Source organism: Sturnira hondurensis, unplaced genomic scaffold (assembly GCF_014824575.4).
Source record: "Sturnira hondurensis isolate 20B ecotype Veracruz unplaced genomic scaffold, ASM1482457v3 Scaffold0000507, whole genome shotgun sequence".
NCBI lineage: Eukaryota > Metazoa > Chordata > Mammalia > Chiroptera > Phyllostomidae > Sturnira > Sturnira hondurensis.
In genome coordinates, this window is record NW_028073138.1 from 86168 (window position 1) to 111272 (window position 25105).

The window sequence follows — 25105 nt, forward strand, 5'->3', positions numbered from 1 at the left end:
TAAGTTTAATTAAAAATAAAATAAAATAAGTTTAATTTAATAAAATGATTTAAAAAGCCATGTTTCATAATACAACTAGGCAAATAATCCAAACGTCAAATAGACAAAATTAAATTTTTAGATCTTTATCACCATGTGAAGCCCTGTGATAATAGTGTAATTTTCAATTTGATGAAATAATTTGTACTTTATTAGTTTTGAAACTGAAATGGATTATATTATACTGGTCAGGGCGCCAGCTTTCCTGGAAAATTAATTGATATAAATAATCAACATATTGGCAGAAACAAATTGTTGTGAATATGACCATATAATAAGTGGCACATTATTTCACTGACTACTCAATTATTAAGTGAAGTCAAGCATTCAGATCACTTTTTTGGTAGGATCCAGACCATAAATTATTGAAATTAAGCTAGAGTATTTCAATTCCAGATTTTAATACGCCAGCAACAGGAAGGTAAAGTAGCCTTCTGGTCTTTTTAAGAGTCTCTTATCTAAATAAAACAAATACATATAATATTCAGCATGTAATTTGCATGTAATTTGTGGGATTTCATTGAATATGCACTGTAAGCTTACTCTTCTGGAATTGGTCAAGCTGGATTCCAGATTTGAGAAAAAAATGTTGCACTTTAGAGGTGATGATGTGAAATTAAATATTCTTTCAGAATCATTTAGAATATATAAAGTAAAAATTTGTAGACTAGCAAACAGTATTATAAAATTTGCTTTCCAAATCTTTTTTACCATCACAGGGGAAACTCCACATGATTTGTAAAAGAAAATAATAATAATAATTATAACTGCATGCTTTTTAGGGTCGGGAGTTTCAAGTGAAATAATTTGTAAGAAAGGTCCTTTGTAAATTTTAAAATCAAATGCAAATATTTCTTATATTTTAATAGATACTGTGAGCCCCTATAACTTATAATATGTATTATAACATATATTTTAGGTAATGTTGACTTTGGATAACAAAAATAAGTTGATTAATGTTTATAGCATTCATGGTTATAGTTTGATATTCTTTTGAAAAATAATTTCTGAAATAGCCCATGAATTTAGAGTATAATTCTATATTGAGTCCCATAAAAGTATTTAGATCAAGACACAGAAGAAAAAAATTTTGAAAGATTTAATTCCACAAATAGGTTAGGCTATGACTACAAACTTGAACCTATCAGAAGTTTGAAAAATTTAGTTTAGGGCAACAGAATGCCCCATTTCAGGGAATTTAGCGAGTCACCTTGTATTCACATGACAGCGTGGAGTGTCTGGCAGTTGGTTCATTGATCCAGTAGCTGAGTTTCTATTTCATTCACACACCAGATGGACAAGGGCTCTCCTATTGAGACTTGATGGAGACAAGTAAGGTACCTCTAAGTATGTCAGAAATCATTACTTTGACATTTAGATTTCGAATAACTTGGAAGAAGGAAAAAACAAAGATGGAAGGGTAGAAGGGAAGGAAGAGAGAATGAGTGAATGATGTGCATAGGAACCACATGGGTTTGTCTAGGGTGGCCTCATACTCCCCCAGTTTGGTGAAGTAGGATGTTCCCTGCCCTCTAGTTAGGTAAAACATGACAGTTACTTTCTTTTTTTATTAAATACTTTTGAATTTTACTGTTGTTCAAGTACAGTTTTCTGCCTTTTTCCATCACCCCTCCTCACCCCTGCAGCCATCCCCCCTCCCCTATTTCCAACCCCCTTTGTTTTTGTCCCTGTGTCCTTTATAGTTGTTCCTAAAAACCCTTTACTCTTTTCCCTCCATTATCCTCTCCACTCTCCACTCTGGTTATTGTCAGTTTGTTCTTAATTTCTGTGTCTTTGGTTGGATTTTGCTTGCTTGTTTGTTTTGTTCGCTAGGTTCCAGTTAAAGGTGAGATCATATGGTATTTGTCTTCCACCACCTGGCTTATTTCACTTTGCATAGTGCTTTCCAGTTCCATCCATGCTTACAGAAGTCTCATCTGAGGTGATCTTTTCCATAATTATGTCCTGTCCAGTATTCTTCACCTCCCATGTCTTTACAAAACTCCAGTTTTCTAAAAGAGTTATTATTTTGTGCTCTGAATTGTTTTTAATTAGTTCCATTTATTGGTTACCAAAAATATTTTATTGATCTTGATTTTTGTTCAACCTGGTTAGTCTTGAGGGGTGTATAAAAGTACAGGCACTCTGAAGAGATGAGCAATGTTAACACAATAGTGACTAATAACATAATTGATGTTCATAAATTTTATTAGGTTGTAATTAATTGAATTTAACATTTAGTCAGTGTGTTCATAGAGAAATCAGAGCCTAAACATGATAAATGATTTGTTTATGGTCAGGGACTTTCCACCCAGAATGTGCATACTTTGTTCTTAATTCTATTTGTAACCATTGTATGCCTTTTTCTTCATTTGGTTTTCAGGTAGCCTCATCTGATAAACCATATGTAGTTGTCATCTGCAAGTCAGATTGCTTATAAATCTCAAATTACTACCACATTATAAATCATCACTTGCTAAAACATTTTATGGCCAATTGCTTTAAAAATAAAGTAGTACTCAACTCCAGACATTGTTTAAGCAGAAGTTACATAGGTTTCTATGATCTTTGAGAAAACATTGCCATGATAGTTTTATGAGGTAACCTTTGACTAAAATTATTGCTGTTATCATTTTTCAGTCTGTTTCTTATTGGTTCACTTTTTTCATTGTTTATGTTATTATAGTTATCCCAGCTTTTCCCACCTTCACCACACCCTTCCATAGTCAGTCTCCATATTGTTGTCCACGTCCTCGGGACCTTAATATATGTTCTTTGACTAGTCCATTCACCTTCTTTCAATCAGTCCCTGCCTGCTCCCTCCCCTCTTAGAGCTGTTAGTCTGTTCCATGTTTCTGTGCCTCTGGTTCTGTTTTTCTCACTAGTTTATTTCATTCATTAGATTCCACTTATACATGAGATCATATGGTATTTTGTCTTTCACTGAGTGGTTTATTTCACTTAGCATGATAGTTTCCAGTTCCATCCATACCGTCATGAAAGGTAGGAAGTCTTTTCTTTTTTCTGCTGTATAGCATTCCTTTGTGTAAATGTACCACAGTTTTTTGATTGACTCATCTACTGATGAGCACTTAGGCTTCTTCCCAACTTTGACTATTGTAAATAGTGTTGCTATACACGTAGGAGTGCATAAATTCTTTTATATTGGTGTTTTGAGATTCTCGGGGTATATTTCCAGCAGTGGAATTGCTGGGTCAAAAGGCTGTTGCATTTTTAATTTTAATACAAGAGAATTGAAATAATATCTAACATCTGAGATCACAATGGCTTGAAATTAGGAATCATTCAATATGCATTTTAAAATAGCACTGTTAAAAATTTTAATGCTGGTACTTTTTAAATCTCACTCCATATGCCGAACTCAAGCCAAATTTTTGACAACTTAGTTTTCTTAATTTTACATTTTTCTTTTACCTGGATATTCAGAGGTAGCACTCAGAATCAATTTTCTTTTCTTTAAAATTTTCTCTACTGAAATATTTGAGACATATTTTTAGTAATACATTAGAAAATGCTTATTTTTAGAGATGCTTTCTTGATGAAAATTTATCATCTCTAATCAAAGTTTTACATACATTTCTTTCTCTAGTGAATATTTAATTAGCACATGGATTAAATATTTGCCCTCTTTATTAAACTCAGATCTGAAATTGGAAGATATATTTAGGACTATGCAGTAAGTTTAATTATTAAAATACCTTAAACTGTGTAAAATATTTGAGGAATGTAAAAATAATCTAATATTTCTTAATTTTTGTTTCCTTATATAATACTTCAAGGACAATAATCATAAAATTCTAAGCAAATGTATTCAAGGAGGTGTATCTCCTTTGCCTCTTAAACCATATTAGATGAAAAATTGATGTTAGAAAAAAATGAATGGTCACTATCACTCTTGTTAACATATTTAAGAATCTTGGAAGTTTTCCAGAAAACTTTCCAATAGATCTCAGTAAATAGTAACAATTTAGGCATATTTTACCTTGTGATATCTTGCTTGTTTAACTTGGTCTTACTTGTCTACATGGGCCCAGAATGGACTCTTCCTAAAAATGAGTTGATCACATGGATGATTAGGTGGTCCTTTCAGGAAAAAGAGTCCAGTGCTGCAACCAATGGCCAGTGGCCAGAAGGCCAATGCTCATCTGTGCTTGGAACAGGAGACTGACAGTGATACACAGAATTGAGACAAGATGCGGGAGCCCAGCTTGATTGGCTGCGCTCTGGCATGGCAGGTGCTGGTGGCATCGGGTGGGCTGTCCTGGGCCTGCTGCTCCTGCTGCTGTAGGGCCCTTTGCCATTCCGACTGGTGGTAGACCCTCACATGGCTGTGTAGTTGGGGCACATTCAATTTTAGACACGCGTAAAGGAAAGAATACCAAAGATATGCAAAAGTACTCTGTAAATTTGTTTTCCTGAGCAAATGTATGCATTACCAAAAAAGAAACTAAGAGTTCATTTTCTACGGTTACGCTTGGGTTTGAGTTTCAGATCTCTCACTCATTTCTGTGTGACCTTTGGCAAGTTACTTAATGTCTCTGTGTGTCATTTTAGTCACCTATAAAATGAGGATAATGTTGCAATATGATATAATGCATGAGACTATAGCAAACACATTTGTCTGGAGTATAGACTGACAGCTAAAAACTACTGCTTATCATTGTCATAATGATCATTTCCATCATTTTACTCAAATCAGGCTTTACTTCACTATGATGATAAAGGACATTTTAGAGGATGTGTGAGTGAAGAGAAAATCATGACATATTTGTAGGCATATTTTGTTCAGATATGGCAAAAAGGTATCTTGAAGAAACAAGTCAGGTCATTCTCATGAGATTACATCATTAGCCAGTAAAAAGGGGGGCTGAATTTAACCTTGCAGCTTTTTTTCTTTTTCTTATTATGTCACCCTGATATAACTATTCATTAAAAGTTTATAAAATACTATTGTTGACTGTCCTGGAATTTCTTCTGCATTTCATATGTATATAACAGCAGCCATAAACCTCCCTGTAGGAATAACATTAGAATTCATGAAACCTATTCCTCCTGACACACAATTAAGTAACAGTGAAGCATGGAGTGTGAACTGCACTAAAACTGGAGTTCAGTTCCAGAACATCTGGAGATATACACTGTGGAATTACCTAGCATGCTTTGTGAGAGTATTCCACATTTAATATATTGTTGCTTTTGTGTGTGTAGTGCTAAATTATCAAGTGCTTATTTAAATTATTAATCTTAAAGCCAATTCACAAAACTTATTTTTTAAAGGCCAGGTCAAAATTGAGTGAGGTAAAATAATTTATATGTGTATATATATATATATATATGTATATATATATATATATATATACACACACACACACGAGAGAGAGAGTAATTTAGCCTCTCCTGTACAGCTACTCTCTATTACCAATTTAAAAAGCCTCCAGGTTCCCCACTATTCTTATTATCTTCAGCTCCTGTTTAGGTGGTATTATTTTGTTCAGTTTTCTTCTCTTGAAATAAATTTCACACTCCATTAACTATTACAATGTAAATGGCCCAGTTGCAAATATAAGTTAATAGCTAAATACTCGTAGCAATTATTTTTCAGTAGAAAGAAATATTTGTAAAAGATATTAAATGCAACTAGAGATTTCACAGACATCTGGTTCCCCATGAATGTTCACAAATCTCTATGTATATTTCATACATGCACATATGTTATGCAGTCTTTAAGATATGTGCAAAGATTACAAAAAAGTCTATGCCCTTGCATTTGTTTGCTTAGAAAAGAATGATAGAAAAAGAGGAAGTAAAAGAGACACAGTGCAATGATGATCTCACTTGGAATGTGCTCAACTTCTGTTGCAGAAAATAGTCATTGACTTATTTCTGTTACTATTACCTAATTACTACATGACTTCTCTGTAATTATATACCCATTATTGTCCTTCAGATTACAGAACTGTTCTACCATGTATGCTTTTAGTGTAATTATCATATAGAGGTTGTAACAATTTTTGTATTACAAATACAAAGTGCTATTATATAATTTAATGGTTATCTCTACTTTCTTAGCACAGATTAATTACATTGCATTATTGCTTCTTCTTGTCTAATACAGATCATCTCAACTATTATGCTATTCAGTGCAGTAAAATCCTCAAAATCTATGAGGTAAAATGTTCCATAGGAAAGAAAATTTTTTTCTTAATTCTATTTGTAGGCTCTTTTCCAGGATTGACATTATTAAGATCAATTCTAGTTTATTATTTTTTGTCTTAATCTTTAAATTGAGTCATCTACTCTCTGAAGGCTGACATCCTATGTTGCATTTCTGGGCTGCTCCCACAGCTACCAGTATAAATTAAGAACATGCATATCCCCAGGAAATAATTATGGAGCCTCCACTTCCATGTTATTCTCATGGTTAAAGTACTGGTGTTCAAAATGAGACTCAAGCATGTTGTTTCACCAGTTCCTTGCCCATACATTTAGAATGTTCCTGCTGAACGCCTACTGACCAATCTGGCTAGACTCTTCCACTCCATCTTCCACTCCTCTTTCCTATCTTTTCCCCCTATTACCACCCCTCCAACAAAAAGTCTCCTATCACCTACACTGTTTTTAGTCTACCACTTTAGTCTTATTTTCTGTCATCATTTGGTCTACTGCTTTTTTTTCTTTCAGCTCTAATAACTATTAAGTCAAATTTAACATTGTAAGGATGGATCTGTGTGTGTGTGTGTGTGTCAGTGTGTCAGGGAAGAGAAGACAATCCTTTTGCTGCAAACCCCAGTGTTAACCAACCACCAACACTGCTAACTCTATTTTCTTCAGAAGAAATTTAGTTTTTAAATAGATTAGTCTAGTGCTTCATAATCAATAACATTTCACTTAGTCAAAGCTGGAATATAGTAAAAAGCATAAAACTATAAAACTTCTGCAAAGGAAAGTTTATACAAGTAATTGATAGTCATAGTGAATAAATATATTGATTTATTTTGTCTGATATAGAAAAATTATTTTCAAAATGGTTTTAAAGCATTACTGATGCTTAAATTGGTAAATATTTTTCAGCACTCTTCAATAAAAAAATTGTTCTCCCAGTGACTGCTAAACTTGTCTATTCATTTTACTTATTTTTTTGTTTAATCTTTATTGTATTTTTTCCATTATCGTTTATTCTCTTTATACCTTCCTCGTCCTAGCAGTAACCACATTGTTGTCCACATCCATGAGTCCCTTTTCCTTTTTGCCCAGTCCTTCCACCCCATAACCACCCTGCCACTAGCTGTCATCTGCTCTCGATTCGTTTTAGAGTTTATTGGGTCAGGGCAGAATCCTTACCCTGAAGGCGAACAATTGCCTACAAAAAGAACGTTCTCATATACTATTTCTCTTCATATTTTGCTAGATTCCTGCTGAATTGACAAGTATGAATGGAAGTATTCATTATATTGGATGAATAGCTGGAGAGAAACTTAGAATTTAAATATAAGTGTGTAGGAAGTATTTAACAGATATAGAGATGTGACACCGATGAAAATATCTCATATAAAAGTTTTACATAGATGCTTGTAATTCAAAGTACATTATAGCTGAGAAGAGATTGAGAGAAAATTCAGGTTGCATCCCTTTAACTTACTATATATCGCTACCCATATTGAGACAATTACACAGAACATGGACTTTGGTTCAATCACCTAGTTTAAAAATAGCATATTGGGTGTTTCAAACTCTTTCCTGGACTTGCACATAGTATATGTTGTTATTAAACTTGAAATAATTGAAAGCACTTGAAAGAATTATTTTGCTTTTTAACTTACAAGCATCTGATGCTTATGTAGTAGTTTAATATGAGTCTAAAGTCCCCTATTAAGTAAGATCTACATTTTCCTGTCACCAGCAATCTTAGGGTTGAAATTGAATAAATAGGGAAGCCTTTCAAGAAGGAAGGAAGAAGGAAAGGAAGGAAGGAAGGAAGGAAGGAAGGAAGGAAGGAAGGAAGGAAGGAAGGAGAAGAAAGAGAAAAATAAAAAGGAGAGAAAGGAAAAAAGGAGGGAAAGAGGAAGGAGAGGAAAGAATGTAGAATATAGTACATTTGAAATGTTGGCATCTCGGATTCTATGAGTGGTGCAGAAAACAAGCTAGCCAAACTTCTGTAAACTCTACATCTCAAACCTAAGAATGAAAGATAGAAAATATTCATAGAAAGGCATTGGAAAGCAACTCTGGCAGTACTGGAGTACAGTGAGCGAGTCTCTGTCCCTAAACCCCAAATTAGCATGGAGTACTAAGCATGTAAAATGAGTAAAATGAAATGTCTTCCATTTGAATATCTGTAGACAAAAGGTTCTGAGCCTAAAATTATATTTGTCTTTTTTTAAGGGAAAAAAATTGCATAGTTTAGTGGCATGCAATTTGGAATTATTTGTTAAAATGTGCACTCTAATATCTGCTTATTTCACCATTTTATCTTAACCATTTCTTTACATTCATTGGATTCCTTTTTTATTGATTAGGCCAATTAGCTATATTGAATAATGCGCACCTGAAGTGCTATGAAAGAATATTGAAAGCATAAGAGGCTGGAGAATGTCCTTTGAAGTGTAAATAGTGAACCATGAACTTTTAAAAATTGGTGTCTGCAAAGAGAAAAACTATTTTGTCTAGTCAGAAAATTAACTAGTATTTCTAAAATATTCTAATTGCAATTTATACGCTCTTGGGTTTAAGAATTTTCTGTTGAAGCATATGCATAGAAAAGTTTATTTAGTTCTTAAAAAAAAGGAAGAAACCACCACCACCACCAAAAAAAAGAAAAGTTCAAAATCACAAGTATACAATTCAGTAATTTGTCACCAGGGTTACACCCCAATGTAATTGCTGTTCAATTCAAAACTAAACGTTGTTACCTCAGATGTTCCCTGATGTGCTTCATCCTATCCCTTTCTTCTTCCCAATTATATCTCCTTTTGACTTCTAAAACACTAGATGAGGTTTGATTCTTGAACTTTATATAAATAAAAAGGTAATACATTATTTTGTGTCCAGTTTTTTCTCAATATTATTTTTGTATGATTCATTCATTTCATTTTTCATCTATCATCTCTCTATCCATCTTTATATTCCATTGTATGTAAACCACATTTTATTCATTCTTCTTGTGATGAACATTTGGATTATTTTTAACTTCTGCTATTTCTAAAACAGTTGCTGCTCACATTATGTGCAAAATTTTGTGTACATATGTATACTTTTTTCTTGGATGTGTATTAATAGTAAAAATGCTAGGTCATAAGGTGTGGTCATGTTCAAATTTGGTAAATACTGTCAATTGTTCTCCACATTGGTTGAAACAATTTATATTCCCAGGAGTAATATGCGAGAGTTTCTGGTATTTGTGATCAATTTGGTGGGTATGGAATGGTATTTCTTTGAGGTGTTAATGTTTATTACTTTGATTACTTATGAGTTGGGTATATGCATACATCTTATTAAGCTTAGTCCAAACAAATTTAATTCATGCATCAAAATTACTTATAATTAGTAAATTGTAGGTAAGTTTCTAACTTTGCCCTTTAGTACTCTAGGTAAGTGCAAACTATTCCATGCTACAGTGTGGTATAGGGCAATTATCAGCCCTCAGAATATTAACTCCCATCTTTTTCTAGTTTCTCAGGTCTTCTCCACATTGCAATTATACAGAGACAGTGGTTCAAGATTTTAGATTTAACATTACAGTTACTTAGGGCTCACAAATTTCATCAAGAAATAATCTATTTCAGTCAGATTCACATAATTTATAAATATTAGATCATGTAGTTCCTCTGCTAATCTGTAATGTTATTTCCGGATAATCATTTCTTACACTCTCTAGTTCCCCAAATCTTGTTCCCTACTCAGCTCCATGGAAGTCACCTGGGCCCCACTTCAGATTCATGAATTTGAAGAGGTGGGTGATGGTAGGCAAAAGGGGAAGGCCCTGGAATCTGCATTTGCAAATAAGTCCCTTGCATGACTCTGATGAAATTCCACCATGTAAACTTCTGAATAAGGATATAATATGAAGATATTGGGAAGATATATCAACCAACTTCTATGTTCTATCAGAGAGCTGAACCGGGACCAAGAAATGAAATTTAAAGCAACTAGGGACAATGGTAAAATACTTTCTAAATAAGAGGTATCCATCAATTTGACTAATAAAAGTCATTCTTCAGATATTTCTACATTGAATAGGAGATAGTACTAGGTGATCATATAATTGTTGCTAATACATTCTTCATAACTAAAAAACAGAATGTGCATTTATACAAATACTAACATAGACTTTACTTTGGGATCTCCAAGTATTTCACTTTTGAATGTACTATTTTTCTTAAGTATTGCCAACCAGTATTAACAGACTTAACATGGACACTTGGCATAATGCAACAGAAAGCATGAGACTGTGCCCTGTCTGGTGTGGCTCAGTTGGTTGGAGCACTGTCTGGTAAACTGGAAGGTAGTGGGTTCGATTCCCATTGAGGGCACATACCCACATTGTGGGTTTGGGCCCGGAACAGGGTGCAACTGATAGATGTTTCTCTCTTGCATCAATATTTCTCTCCCTCTCCCTTTCCCTCCCTCATGCATGAGGTTGCATGAAATACATTTTCATAAACATGAAGCAAGTCTGTCAAATTTAATTTCTGTCTGATTTAATAAAGGTCTAAATAAATATGCAAATGTGAGAATAATAAATCATGCTTTAATTTACCTCATCCTCTATAATTGTCTTAGAGAAGGTTAAAGTTTATAAATTGTGATTTTTATCTCAGCTAATCTCATTTAACATTGCCTCACAGTTAGATAGCTAAAAGGAAATTGCTGCTTCTAAACACAAAGGTCAGGATCGATTTAATCATTTATCTTGCTTAAGATTATTTGGATTGTGAACTTTAATATTTGAATGTGATAAAGTATAGTATTTTCATAAATAAACATGAATATAGACATGTCTGCTTTTCAAAAGATTGAGGCTAATTATATGGTTAATGTGGTTATTAAATAGTCTGTTTTTATTGCTCATGTTGAAGAGGTACATGAATAAATATTTGAGGAAGTCTTGCTTTGTAGTTGGGAAAATTGTCTGTAATGCTCAGTAAGAAGCCCCTTTGAAAACAAAGGGCTCAGAGACAGGGAGGTTTCCCTCTGATTAACAAGAGATGTGAGGCTCTCACAGAGGAGAGGGGCCATAATCTAGACAGCTTACTGTATCATTACCCACCCATGATGAGTCAGTGACTTTCCCAGTCCACTTTCCCTTGGATTTGCATCAGAGGCACCAGCCTTGTCTGCTCACCTGCCCAGGTATTTGAAAATACTTAGAACTCTTCTGGCAGGTTTAGAGGGAGACTTCTTTCTATCACATCAGAGAGGTAGGAGCCCTCTTTCTCCCCATACCCCAGCCTACTCTCTGGGTGAAAAGAGGTACCGGAAGAGAGAATGATAAGTGACATCTAAAGAAATCTGAGCATTTCTGCTCATCTGTTCTGAACAGAATAATAGTATTACTGTTCACTAGAAGAAAAGCTAAGGAACCTTGTTAATTTAAACTTTAAAATTCAGAAACTAAAGAGTTTGTCAGCTAGAGTTATATCAATATAACCCATATCCTCTTAGCCAGATGAAATGACATCCAACTCAAGGGAAAGATAAACCAAATCAATAGCATGTTTTAGAAAATTCTAGTTACAAGCTGCCTTTTAAATTAATTTGCCTATTGATTGACCACCTTTAAATATTAAATAAAATGGAGACATTTATTGTGACTGAAGAAAACACCTTGTAATATAAATTTACTTTTCTGCTGTGCATCCCTTCTAGACGTGTGTCACCACTACTGTGTGAATTCCGAATCCTGTGCCCTCGGGAACGACGGGAGTGTGCACTGCGTCTGCCCAACACGCTACGAAGGACCAAAATGTGAGGTTGACAAGTGCGTCAGGTGCCACGGGGGACACTGCATTATAAATAAAAACAGTGATGACATCTCTTGCAAGTAAGCGAATACCCACCTTAATTTACAAAAGCGTTTGAACTCAAAAGGGTTTAGCAGCCCAGCAAAAAAACTATATAAACAATATTAATTATTTGTATTCCAAAATATGGCAACTGTTGCATCCTTTTATTTTATTTTTTAAGCTACAGATACAGTCCAGTTCTTTTAAATTAAATCTGAATTGATTCAACACCTATTATGTACATCTGGGGATCATGAAAATTCATTATGTAATAAAACGATCAGTTAATTCTCTATAGAATGTATCTAATAGTAAGCAAGAAATAGTTAAATTCAACATAACTTCAGAGAACTATATGTAATATTACTACTTTACAATAGCTCAAGTTTTTAGTTGTTTCATTATTATCATCAACAGTGAGCATTTGCTTTGTGTTTGCTTTTCTGTTATTATAAAATGATCTTTAGTGGGGAGAAGCAAGGACCTGTCTAATGGAAACAAACTATATATATATTTTAAATTTGACTTTGAACATTATTGCTAAAAATAAGAAAAAGGAATAATGTTTCCAGGAAACAACTAAAACAAAAATGACTAAGTTACACTTTGGTTGCATTGCCTTTTGCCCTTTGCCTTTAAGGTCAAGTGAACGGAAAACAGATCATTGCAGCTAAAGGGTAATGTCATTCAGTTTCTATCATGAATCAAGTTTATGGCTCTGAGGTTAGAGATCAATTCTTACTCCAAACTTCTTTCAACAACCTTTTAAAAGAAGGACTTATAGAGGACTGGACTCTGTCGATTGCCTTGCTTAGGAGCATAGTAAATGATAACATGCTGTAGGAAAGCATTCACACTGCAGCTTCCGCTTTGACAGCTGTGGGAGGTTCCCAGCCCTGACTGATGGTGCTCTGCCAAATAAGGCCCAACAAAATTTTACTACATACAGCATCAACATTTTTCTTTTTTATTTACAATAATTTAAAATTTTATTCTAAATAGGATTTGTGTTATCATCATGAATGACATGTACTCAAACCCCCTAATTGGGTCATTTGAAAGTACATTATTGTTCTGAGTAATGGAAAACAAAACTCATTACAAATATGTGCCATTGATAAGTACATAAAGGTATTTTCATAAATACCTTTCATAAAACTACCAAAAATGTATTTACTTATTAAGCTTGTCACTTTTTTCTGATGAAACTTAAGCACGAGAGAAATTTATTTCAGTTAGTGGGCACACATTGTCCTCCATGTCCAGTGTAACATACCAGGGAAGTGCTGTGGAATCTTTTTTTATTCACACAGGGACTCATGCATCACCACCTAAGACAGTCTGTGAGCCGCAGTTTCAGCTTGGTTTACCTTAGAAACTCTCAGGCAGAGACACATTCTGTTTCTGCTCCATGGGGAGTTCCATATGAGGAAGGGAGGGCAGGACTCTTGGGGCCATCAGTGTTGCCTGCTGCACAGAGGACATTGGCTTTGCCTACCTGAAAAGACCAGAGCCTTATAACCCCTGTAGGTTATTGAGGTTCAGTATTATTGTTCTTGAACTCTTAAAAGGTCTTTTTTTTGGGGGGGAAACAACATATATAAAAATAGATAAATAATAGTTGTTAACAATGAATAGAGAGTGAAAGTTTAAAAATTGGAGTATAATACTTGATTTACCAGATCGGCTATGAAACACACAAGCGCAACAATCCAATCAGGACTTTGAGTATTCTGAAACTCATGAAACAAGTTTCTTTTCATATCTATGATACGTCTCATCTTAGCAGTACATGAAGTTTACAGTGGTGTTAGAATTTGTTTCATAGGTAAAGAACTGGTACTAAAACAAAATCACAACTGAGTTAAAATACATATTTTAAATGGGAACATTGTAGCTGCTTTGTATACTTGTATTCCAGGTAGTCACATGGGTTTCCAGTGCAGCCTGTGAGCTGTCAAATGGAATAGATACTCTGTCCAGAATAGTGGACATAAATTTTAACATGGAATTAACTGAATATGTTTTTTTCTTCTGGAAATTTAAATAAACATTGATGAAGAAAGAAATACTTGGTCATAATTTGGAGTAGCCTAAATAATGACTTCGTAATGTTGATAATCATGGGAATTCTTTTGGTCTACTAAACAACTATTCATTAACTTTTGGAAAGTGATATATCACAAACTGTGTGTATGTGTCACATGTGTCTCTAAGAAACAAAATTGTGCTAAAATATGAAAATATGAACTATATTCTGATACATTCTAATGACTTGGATAATTTGCATTTCAAATTTGAGATACCTACAAATTTCTGTCTTGAATTTAGAATCCAAACAAAGTCTCTAGGTGAAACAGACAACATATTCTATTACTCTCAGAAGCAGAAATTTAAAAGCAATTAATAAATAGAATTTTTCTCTTTTAAAAGCAAATATTTGGTGTATATGTACATTTCTTATGGGAAATCCTTTAATGTATAATGAGCTAAATTTTCTCTCTGATGTTTAACCTTTGATAAAACAGAAAACTAACTTTCTGCTCTTTGATTTCTAAGGAGGCAAGGGGCATGGAGGGCAAGGAAAAGTCTCCTGGACCCACTTAACATATCAGACACTGATTTCACTAAATGCTTACTTGACTCACTTTGCATTTGTATTGGGATGCCTCTGTAGATTATGAAGGATGTGCTATTCTCTGTTATATCTTAGAAACTGTAAACAACAGCCTCCTCCCCGGAGTTTGGTTCCACTATTACCTATCTTCACATCTAGTGCATAGTTCGCTCGTTGTTTCTGTTCATCTCGAAAAGAAATGTGATTTTAAAATTCAGCTTCTTAAAAATATCTTTAAATTAGGCACCAGGAAAAGTTAAAAACAACTTAGTACATTTTAGCAGCCTTACCACCCACATGAAGTCAAATACATGTGCACAAATAAATGAAATGCAGGGCTGCCAACCAATTATTTCAGATATGTAACCTATCATTGGGAATTACCTTTTAATGGGTGTACTGTAATAGATATCCATCATGGAAAAAGACCAAAGTGATCAATCAATGGTATTGCAGCCTGATTTCTTTGTCAAGATTGTGTACTGATTTACTGTGATGCCATTGATTGCTTCATAGCACCTAAAACTAACATGATCTCACAATCAAATATTTACAAGCTCTGTTGTAAATCTTATTTGGTCCCAGGTTCATATGATTCTTTTACCATATTTGAATAGAAGAGGCACCTTGATAATTTAGAATGTTGGTACACTTTTCTCTATTTCTCCAACAATTTTTAATGTTCAATCTTAGATTGGACATTAGATATAACATAGCAAATGAAAATTTACGCTTTTTCTTATTATTATTATGCTTGCTTTTCTCTTGTAGCAATAGCCATAGTATTTATTCTTACTCCATGTAATATATTGTAGATTAGAATCATTTCTATAAGAATTCCATATGAAGTTATCTCATTACTTTGTTGCTATACTGCATATTGTTCCTATAGCATTACTATTTATTATTGCAATGGAATGCTTTATGTTTTTTTGTTACAATAAAAAGTTTGACATTAATTTTAATACATATTCAGAGAGAAGCAGCAGCATACATGTGACTACAGGATAATCCTACCCTTTCTTACAAAATATGAGGTCTCAAATTCATAGCAATTTTTGGACCACAGTTTTCAGGTTAGAAAGGATAGCTGAGACATTTGTTTCCAGAATATTTGATCGTGTGGTTTATAATTCACACTGATCTCATCAAATTCTCGTTCTATAAAAAGGGAATAAAATAAGTGATAAATATTAGAGTATATTTTTCACATATATCTAGCTAAATTAGTTTTTGCATTAAGCAAATAGGTTGAAAACTTGAGAATTACCAAGAGAAAAATTTTATGTCATTATTTTGTTAAAAACAATATTTGCCTTCAAAAAGTCTCTCTCTGAAAACTTACCTTCATCCAGCCACTGCATTACTCCTCTATGATGAATATTATCAACTGCAAAGAGTTTATATCAGCTTTAAGCAATAATAGTGCCAGTAACTGTGAGATATTCTTTTCTCTGTTGCTGCAGCTGTACTAATGGAAAGATTGCCTCTAGCTGTCAGTTATGTGATGGCTACTGTTACAATGGTGGCACATGCCAGCTGGACCCTGAGACAAACGTGCCTGTGTGTCTGTGAGTATTTTATATTGTTGTGTGCATTTAATAATATGACTTTGGGTGTACATGGAATCCCTGTCCATTGTTCTCCTTTCTTGCAGATAATAAATTTTAAATAAATGCTTCATAAATATATTTGATCATGTATTATCTCTCATTGGTTTGCATGCTATAAAGTCTCCTTCTTCATCAATTTGCTAGTGATTTCATAAGGAGAACTCACCTAATTCTTGGCATCATACCCATTTCAGACATTCATAGATCTTTGACCTTGAATGTGTCAGAGAAAATTGCTCTAATTTTATTGACCTTATTTAGATATGTAAAACCCAGGCATAATTATATTTATGAATATTTTAGTACTTAAGGCCATTATTTTCAAAAAATTTTGAGGTATATTTAAGTCAATAATGCTATATATAATGTTTGTATCAGGTTTAAGAGTGTTGTATTATTCAAACCCATTAAGCCTTGATCCTTGGAAATACATTAACTCAAATCTGGGTTCCTAAATGTTTGGAAAATTGTAGATTCTCTGCTTTTGGAAAATCTGGAATTTAACCTTTTCTCCTCTCAAATATCTAATTTTCAAGAATGGACAACTTAAAATAAAACTATTCAACTTATATGTTCTCTATTTTGAAATTTTTTGTCACTGCTTGACCAGGAGGATGATGCCCACAAATGATATGACCCATGTCTCCATTCTGTACCTATTGTCAGAGTAGCATGTGATGAGTGTGTATGAGAAAGAAGTGGACATACCTGAGAAAAATTTGATTCATAATATTATTGTGTATAAAATAAATTTGAAACATATCGGCAATAAAAATAAGATGCTTTATTTAGCTGTATTTTACTAAAATTCTGCAGATGCTCTGTGGGGTTTAAAAGTCAGCGCTGTGACCAGAAAGAGAACCCTTGTGATCACTACTGTCAGAATGAGGGGATTTGCACTTTAACTGCGTTTAATGAGCCGAGATGCAAGTAGGTTTAACCTTCCACTTACCGCTCCTCTTCCTGTGACATCATTTAAGGCCACAGTTCATTGGCTTAAATCATTAATATCCACATGCATTTCACAGCGTATACTTCATCTCGGGGCTCACTCTGTCATACACACTTAACCTTTGCTTCGCTCACCAACAACTGTATGCGCCATAATCAGCTAGAAAGTGTAGAAATGTAACAAAGGGAATTAAAAAGCTCATGGAAATGTTAAATAAAAATACATTAGTGAGTCAGGTGCTTTTAATTAGAGACATATAGGAACAGGTATTTTTAGACTCTATTACTATATACTACATCTGGCACAGTAGTTTTTCTTGGGTAACTGGAATTTTACTGCAAATACTGATGAAATAATATATTATTTTGTTTTCCAAAATTGTACTGCAAACAGTTCTACTTTAATCAATAAGACTCCTTTACAGAAAGAAAAAATGCACATGCTAAATTTTCCAGAAGCATTTAAGTCAGTCTTCCTCAATTCAATTTCCTGTAACAAATTCATTTCCTCTGAGATATTTCAGAGATCAACTTTTGGGAAACTATTGACATTCATTACTGTACAAGTTGTTTTTTTTTTTAACTTTTATTTGAGCTTTAGAGATAGATCAGATATGACATACTCCTTAATACCCGATATTGTAAACAGAAACCCTGCTAAGCACCTGGTAATAGTGTCTCGAAGTATTTAGTAATGATTTTAAGGCACAGTTGTATTAAAATTCAGATGTTTCATTACTGAAACTTTGCAGTTTCATTCATGATGATCTGTTGTTTTATTCAAGAAAATGTTATTGTTTAGACAGAAGCTGGAAAAATAGGGGATGTGATTAAAATAATTACATAAAGGAAATTGATACCTTTTTATGGAAGATATTTGAATATGTTAAAACAGTATTTTTCCATAAAGCACATCCATAAATACCACTTTAAATTTTATAAAATATAAAATTCTATAAAATATATGTAAACTATGTCAAAGAATTATCTTATCAGTTCAAACTCAGGTTTAGTACTTTGTGCAGCTGAAGACGTAGAAATGACCCTCCTTTACATTCACCCTGCCTCCACCCTAAAGTCCTCCAGTTTTTTTAGCAAATCCTTATAAGACCCTGAAAGTGAGCTAAATCCTAGACAAGTGAAGATGAATGAAATTAAACCCTCCACATCAAGGAACTCACCAATTAAAGAGGTTAGAAAATTTTAAGCAACTAATTAACCTCTAATAATGTAGGTGTGAACACAGGGCAAGTGATTCACTCAAAGTGGGAGAGGGAACATGTGAACAACATTACAGAAATGGGAACCTTTCATTATTCATGCAATTCATGTAGTTTGGCAAGGTTGGGAAGAACATTCTGAAAAGAAAGAAAAACATAAGCGAAAACATGAATATGATAGTTGATGGCCTCTCAGGGGGACGAGGAGTGCTTTAGTGTAGCTAGAATTAAAGGTGACTGTGGACTTGTCAGGGGAGCGGTGTGAGGAGATAAGATTAGAAAGATAGCCCTGGCTGGCCATAGCTCAGTGGATTGAGCGTGGGCCTGTGAACCACAGGATCGCGGTTCGATTCCCAGTCAGGGCACATGCCTGGGTTGCAGGCCGGTTCCTTGCAGTCTAACTACCAGCAGGGGACACACAAAAGGCAACCATACATTGATGTTTCTCTCCCTCTCTCCTTCCCCTCTGAAGATAAATAAATAAAATCTTTAAAAAATAATAAAAAAAAGATTAGAAAGATAACTTGGAATTCAATTTATGCCCAAATTCAGAGATTCCATAGGATCCTGAAAAGAATGTGTAGACAAAGGGGTGTGAGGTAGAGACTTGAGCTGAAGGAGTTTGCTTTTGAAGGTGACTGCCGTTGGTATGCAGAAAGCTCTAGAGATCAGCTGCTAGGACCACATGTTGAAGGGTTTAGCCACACTTAGGGTGAAAGGTGATGAGGGCCTGAACCTGGGCAGTGCCACTGGAGGGAAGACTATCAAGTACAATAGGTTGGTGAGTATTTTAGAGTTAGTGAATCGAGAGCAATCCTTGACCAAACATTGATGTGGGCACTTTTGTCACTTCGTTTTTAGGGTACTTGCAATGGGGCTCTGGGACCCAGTCTTCCCTTAGCATGTCTCCCAGCTGCTACTCCTTGGCAAAGCACACAGGACATTTCAGTCTCACCCTCCTCCCTTTTCCTCGCAAACAGGTCTTAGGACCGTGGCCTATCCAGAGAATTCCCAGGTCACCAAAATATATCTCTCATGGACATAGTGGCTCACAGTAATGTTGCCTCCAACTTTTTATTCTTACCAAGTATCATTAAGGGTACCTGACCATTTTAGATGATAATCAGCCTATCTGATAAACATAGCCAGTAAAATATGTTAATTGAAGGCATTTAGAGCAAACATTTCTTACTTGTGTGTATCTTTGCCTGTATCTCTTTCTGGATTTGGCTTTATAGAAATTTTGCCTGGGCCTTGGTTTTTTATGACCTAAATTTATTCTGATGTAGGAATAAAGCTTACTGAATTCCTCAAATCAACTTAAACCATCGAAGAATTACACAACAGATAATTACATTTTGTTATAATTTATTTATAAAATTCATTCACTAAATATTTATTGGTAACCTATGATGACTGGTACCCTGCACAAATATGTAAGGGGAGTTATGAACAGTTAAACTGACTTATCAAATACTTTGTGACAGCACTGTTTTAAGCACTTCAAACATTGTATGTGGAAAGTTAGAATTTTGTATTATTATCCTTATTATTATCTAATTGTTATCCCTATTTCACTGTTACTACCACTGAGGTTACATAGAGGGAAGTAGTGAGTACCTGAGATTCAATTTGCTCCTGCTTGATACTAAGTCCTCCAGTTATAGCTCTTATGCTGTAGGGCCTTCTTTGTACTGTGCTAATTCTGAAGTGGTTTTTACTCTTAAAGAACTTAATATTTGTGGGGGCAACTTTGCCCACAAGTCCCCTTGTCCACCACGGGTGAAAATGAAACTGCCAAGACATGATCTGCTTGGGGAGGAGAAGTGGTCAATCTCTCAGAGGAGAAGGACCAAGAACCTCTTCTTCAATGCTTGTATTAGGTTTGGAACACACAGGAATAAAGCTCATCAATCAATGTCAGGTGTCAAGGTTCAAACAATAGATAACATTTCAAAGAAATCTGAGGGCTTAATCTGAGTCAGTGTCTGTCAGGTAAGGGGGTTGCAAAAACTTTGGGAGACATACTCATTTCCTGCTCAGACCATACTTATCATATGAATGAAAGCACTCTTAGCAAAGCAGGCTTCACAGGACTTTAGGAACTCTTTCTTATGCCTGATCACCCAGAACCTGCTCTAGCTGGCAAAGGGCTGCACCGCCTTCCCAGTCATAGGTTTTCGGGCTTAAGTGGATTAGAGCCAGGAAGCACTTTGCCCAGATGGAAATAGGGACTCAGGCTATGTCAGAATAGCCGGGGGGCAAGGGTCCATCACTACCTCTTTGCTGCAGCCCCCCAAGTCCTTCCTTGAGGGCCTCTCAAGTGATCATGTCTGGCTTAGGTTGCCCCTCTTCTGAGGGGTCCTACCTGTCACTGACTAACCAACCAAGTGTTGGGGGCAGGGGATGAAGCAGAAGCAGTGCTGCTGACAGAGATAAGCTTTGTCTCCTTAGTGGCTCAGAGTCTAAAGGTTGCTCACTCTGCCTTAGCCATGGGGGAGGGGGGGCAGTTACAACTCCTGAAACCAGGCAGAGCGGATCCCAACAAATATTTATTTGGGTAGATAAGCAAGTTTTAAACAAATTAAAATACCATTTGGCAACTGTTATGATTGCTACGTGACCAAAGAGTTGTGGGAAAATAACTGGATAGAGATCAACTGATGATTACACTTAGGAGAGAAAGAGGCTTTATAAATGAAATGATATTTCCACAGTATTTTGAAATAAATGCTGTAGGTTTTTAAGTGGTAATTCTTTTTTTTAATTTTGTTTTTTAAGATTTTATTTATTTATTTATCTTTAGAGGGGAAGGAGAGAGGGAGAGAAACATCAATGTATGCTTGCCTTTTGTGCGTCCCCTGCTGGGAGTTGGCCTGCAGGGAACCTGCCTGCAACCCAGGCATGTGCCCTAACTGGGAATCGAACCGCGATCCTCTGGTTCACAGGCCTGTACTCAATCCACTGAGCTACACCAGCCAGAGCCTTAAGTGGTAATTCTTGAATACATTTCTTGAAAAAACACTAACAGAGTCAAAGATTAGATCTGAAAGCAGAAGGTGAAGCTTGCTGAGAATAGAATAGAGGCTAAATGGCATAGAAAATATATGAAAGAAGGAGTATATGATACAATGATGAAAAAGAGATATGTTGGGGCAATTTGTGAAATATATTTTACACCTCAACATGAGAGCGGGATTAGAGAAAAAAGTAGAGAATTAAGGTTGGAATCCTAGGAAATACCAACATCTGAGACTGTGATATGGAGAAGTCAACAAAAGTAAATGAGAAGAAATAGAATTTGGATGATACTTTTCAAAGTAAATTCCTCCAAGTCAAAGGAGTAGAGAGTGTCAAAGAATATCAACTCCAGACAGTTAAGAAGAATAACATTTATAAATGATATATTGAATTTTTCAATTAGATGGGCATTTTGAGAGATGCCTTATACGTCCTCTATGATAGAAACCAGATTGTAGTTGATTAAGAAAAAATAAGGAAATAGAGAAGAATGTAGTTTTTTTCCTGAATGTTTGTGAATTAAATGCAGAGGAAACATGGTAACTTCAATGAAAAAAGGGACCCAGGGGAAAATACTTTCACAACAAGGTAGACTTAAGTATTCAAGAGGATTGTTCTTTCACTATTTATCAAGGGCTCACTGTTAAGGGACTTTGAAGAATGGAGAGATATTGCAGATACAGATTTGATGTTTATGTTTTTAGAGTTGAAATTTCTAGAATATGTAAAATTTCCTAGCTTTTCCTAGCGTATTTACAATTCACATAGTACTAAAATGCAAATAAATAAAAACAAAATTTAATGAAGTATCTATGGTTATGCACAAGAGAATATTAAGGCACCACAATATCTTTCTCATGGTTGATTTTCCTCATAGGCATCAATTTTGTGAACATGCTTTATCCTCAGATTTCAATCAATAATGTATCTTTAATGAAAAACTAGTAGGTACTGTTTTGTCTAAAAGCCTTTTCAAGAAACAAAAAGTTTTTTAAAAGATAAGATATAGTCTTTGCTTTAGTTTTGTCATTAGTACATTATATTACTCATAGAGTAAAAAACTATTTAAATTATGTAGAACTTATACACATTTGGAAAGTATTCAGATTCATGGAGTTAACAGTTTTTTTTCGCATAGAAATTTTATTACTGTATCACTCAAATTAAGAAATAGAGTTGTTCTTTAAAAGTCTTCACTTTTGTATCTTGATAGCCATTTTTCACTTACTACTCTATGTGGAGAAAAAATAAACTTAAAAGAATCATTGAAAAAAACTAGATTTTTATTTTTTATGTTAATTTGGAGAGATTCTTGACATTTACTAAAGTAGATATTTTGAATAATGTTAAAACCAACTTTAAATATTCTGATATCTGTTATTTTGACAATATTTGTATTGTTAAATAGTTTTTGTTGTGAGGCATAGAAATTAATACTATGGAGAAATCTTGAACTCTATAGCAAGTTACCTGTGTCTGCCTACTTCTAAGATTTCTCCCTAGGGTCAGACATTCATTTATATTGGATTTGAGTTATTTTAAACTATTCACAGTATTTCACTCCCCAATAAAGAACATTTGTTTCTGCCCGTTCTCTTCTAATATTAATACCATATTTACAATTGCCACATAATCCCAGGACAATTCCCCAATTAGGTGTCTTTGCTCAAAGAGCTCAAAAATGCAAATAGCTTTTCCCCATATAACTGTTTTTATCCTATTAGTCTCAACCCAGGGACAATCTCTTTTTACCTGTGACAAGTGGCTCAGTGAATAGTAAATATCAATTGACTTGAACTTAACCAAAGTTTTTCAAAAGAAAATAATGAAATTTTATTGAGAAAATATATTTTATGATACATATTATATATATTTTGCATATTACACTAGTCAGGGTTCTCCAGAAAAGCAGAACCAAACGGGGGGAGAGAGAGAGAGACTTGAATCATACAATTATAGAAGCCAAAAAGTTTCTTAGTCTATTGTCTACAAGCTGGATACATCAGTTCAAATATAAGGTTTCCAAACTAAGGAACTGGTTATTTAAGTCTGAGTCCAATGGCCCAAAACCCAGGAGTGTTAAAGTAGGAAGGCAGGACAAGGTGAATATCTCAGCTCAAGCAGGAAGAGTCAGTAAGCCCTGCCTCTGCCTCTGTTCTGTATTCAGACCCTCAGTGGAATGTATGATGTCCACCTTCATTGGTGAGGGTGATTTTCTTTACGCAGTTCTACAGATTCACATGTTAATCTCTTCCAGAGACACTGTCACGTTCACACCCAGAATTCATGTTTTACCAGCTATCTGGGCATCCTTTAACTTAATCAAGTTCTCACATAAAATTAATTTACATACACACAATGTACTGATAAACTTGTAGGCATAAATCACTATGCTTAGGTACTCGTGACAGAATATAGTAGAGGACAATCAGGAGCTCAGGGATTCTTCCCTGTAGAATTTTTCCTTCTGTTGTCTGGTTTTTAATGCAGATTCAAATCCTGACTCAGCTCATATAGGTCTCCTGTATTGTCCATACCACAAGGATCTATTTATTGTCGGTATGATCACATCAAAGGGAGTGAGATGGATAGTTAAGGAAGTTTAGTTGATTCTACAAGATATAAGAGGGGGCCCCAAAACCCGGAATTTATTTATAAAAAATGTGTACTTATTCTTACATGTTTAAACTTCAGTCACCTTTAAAGTACTCTGCATTTAATGCAGTACACCTATAGAGACATTTTTCCAGGTTTTTGAACTCATTACTTTTTATCTGTTTTAGTACTTTTGACATTTTTTGTTTTACTTCTTCCACATCCACAAAATATTTCCCTTTGAGGACTTTTTTTTTCCTGGGGAAATAAAGCTAGTCGCTTAGGGCAAAATCAGGTGAACAGGAAGTGTGGAATTTGGGAGTCGTGCCATTTTTGTGAAAAAACTGCTGAACACTCAGAGCAATGTGGGCAGGTATGCTCATAACGCACCCATCATAAAGTGGGCCAACACACTGAAAGAGTCTTAAAAAAAATCACTGAAGCTAAATGCAGCCTCTCATAAAATGCCAGCTGGTACACTGATACAGATGAGTTCCTGGCAAGAGAAGCCTGGTACAAGGGGCCTACCTTCCAGAAGATAATTCTGGTTTTTTTTGGGGGGTGGGGGGGTCACCTCTTATATAGTAAGTGGAAACTGCATGGATTTAGGAGTCATGTTTACCTGGATTCATATATTTGCTCTTTCAATTATTTTTAGTGTGAACCGTTGGTCCTTCTAAACCTTAGATGTTTCTTCTTTCAGAAGATGATCCTAATATGTACAAATAAAAATTTTTCATAGGAAAGAAATGCTACATGAACATACCTAAGATTAGCCTGAAAACCTGTGTTTAGAGCCAATATTTCTGCTTAGTTACATTTTGCCATACCATTACTGTATCTAGACTTAAAACTGCCTTCACTTTTCAATCGTAGTGGTGTAACACTGCATACAATTTTATTTTAGGTAACTTGCTGAAATTCCCTTGGGAATCCCAAATACTAACTAGCTCCTGTCTTTGGCAAGTCACTCTTGGCTGAGATATTAGCATTGTATTTAAAGGAGGAAAGATGTTAAAACACCAC

General features: G+C 34.7%; 1 protein-coding gene across 1 annotated transcript in view; it reads left to right on the plus strand.

Annotated features, from left to right (window-relative positions):
- The window catches only part of LOC118983896 (low-density lipoprotein receptor-related protein 1B-like), a 121575-nt gene that overhangs the window by 69615 nt on the left and 26855 nt on the right, over positions 1 to 25105 (plus strand). Inside the window, exons 11-12 of the mRNA XM_037041582.1 lie at positions 11926 to 12100; positions 16146 to 16250. Of these exons, the coding sequence (XP_036897477.1) occupies positions 11926 to 12100; positions 16146 to 16250 (280 nt within the window). The remainder of the gene's footprint in view (positions 1 to 11925; positions 12101 to 16145; positions 16251 to 25105) is intronic.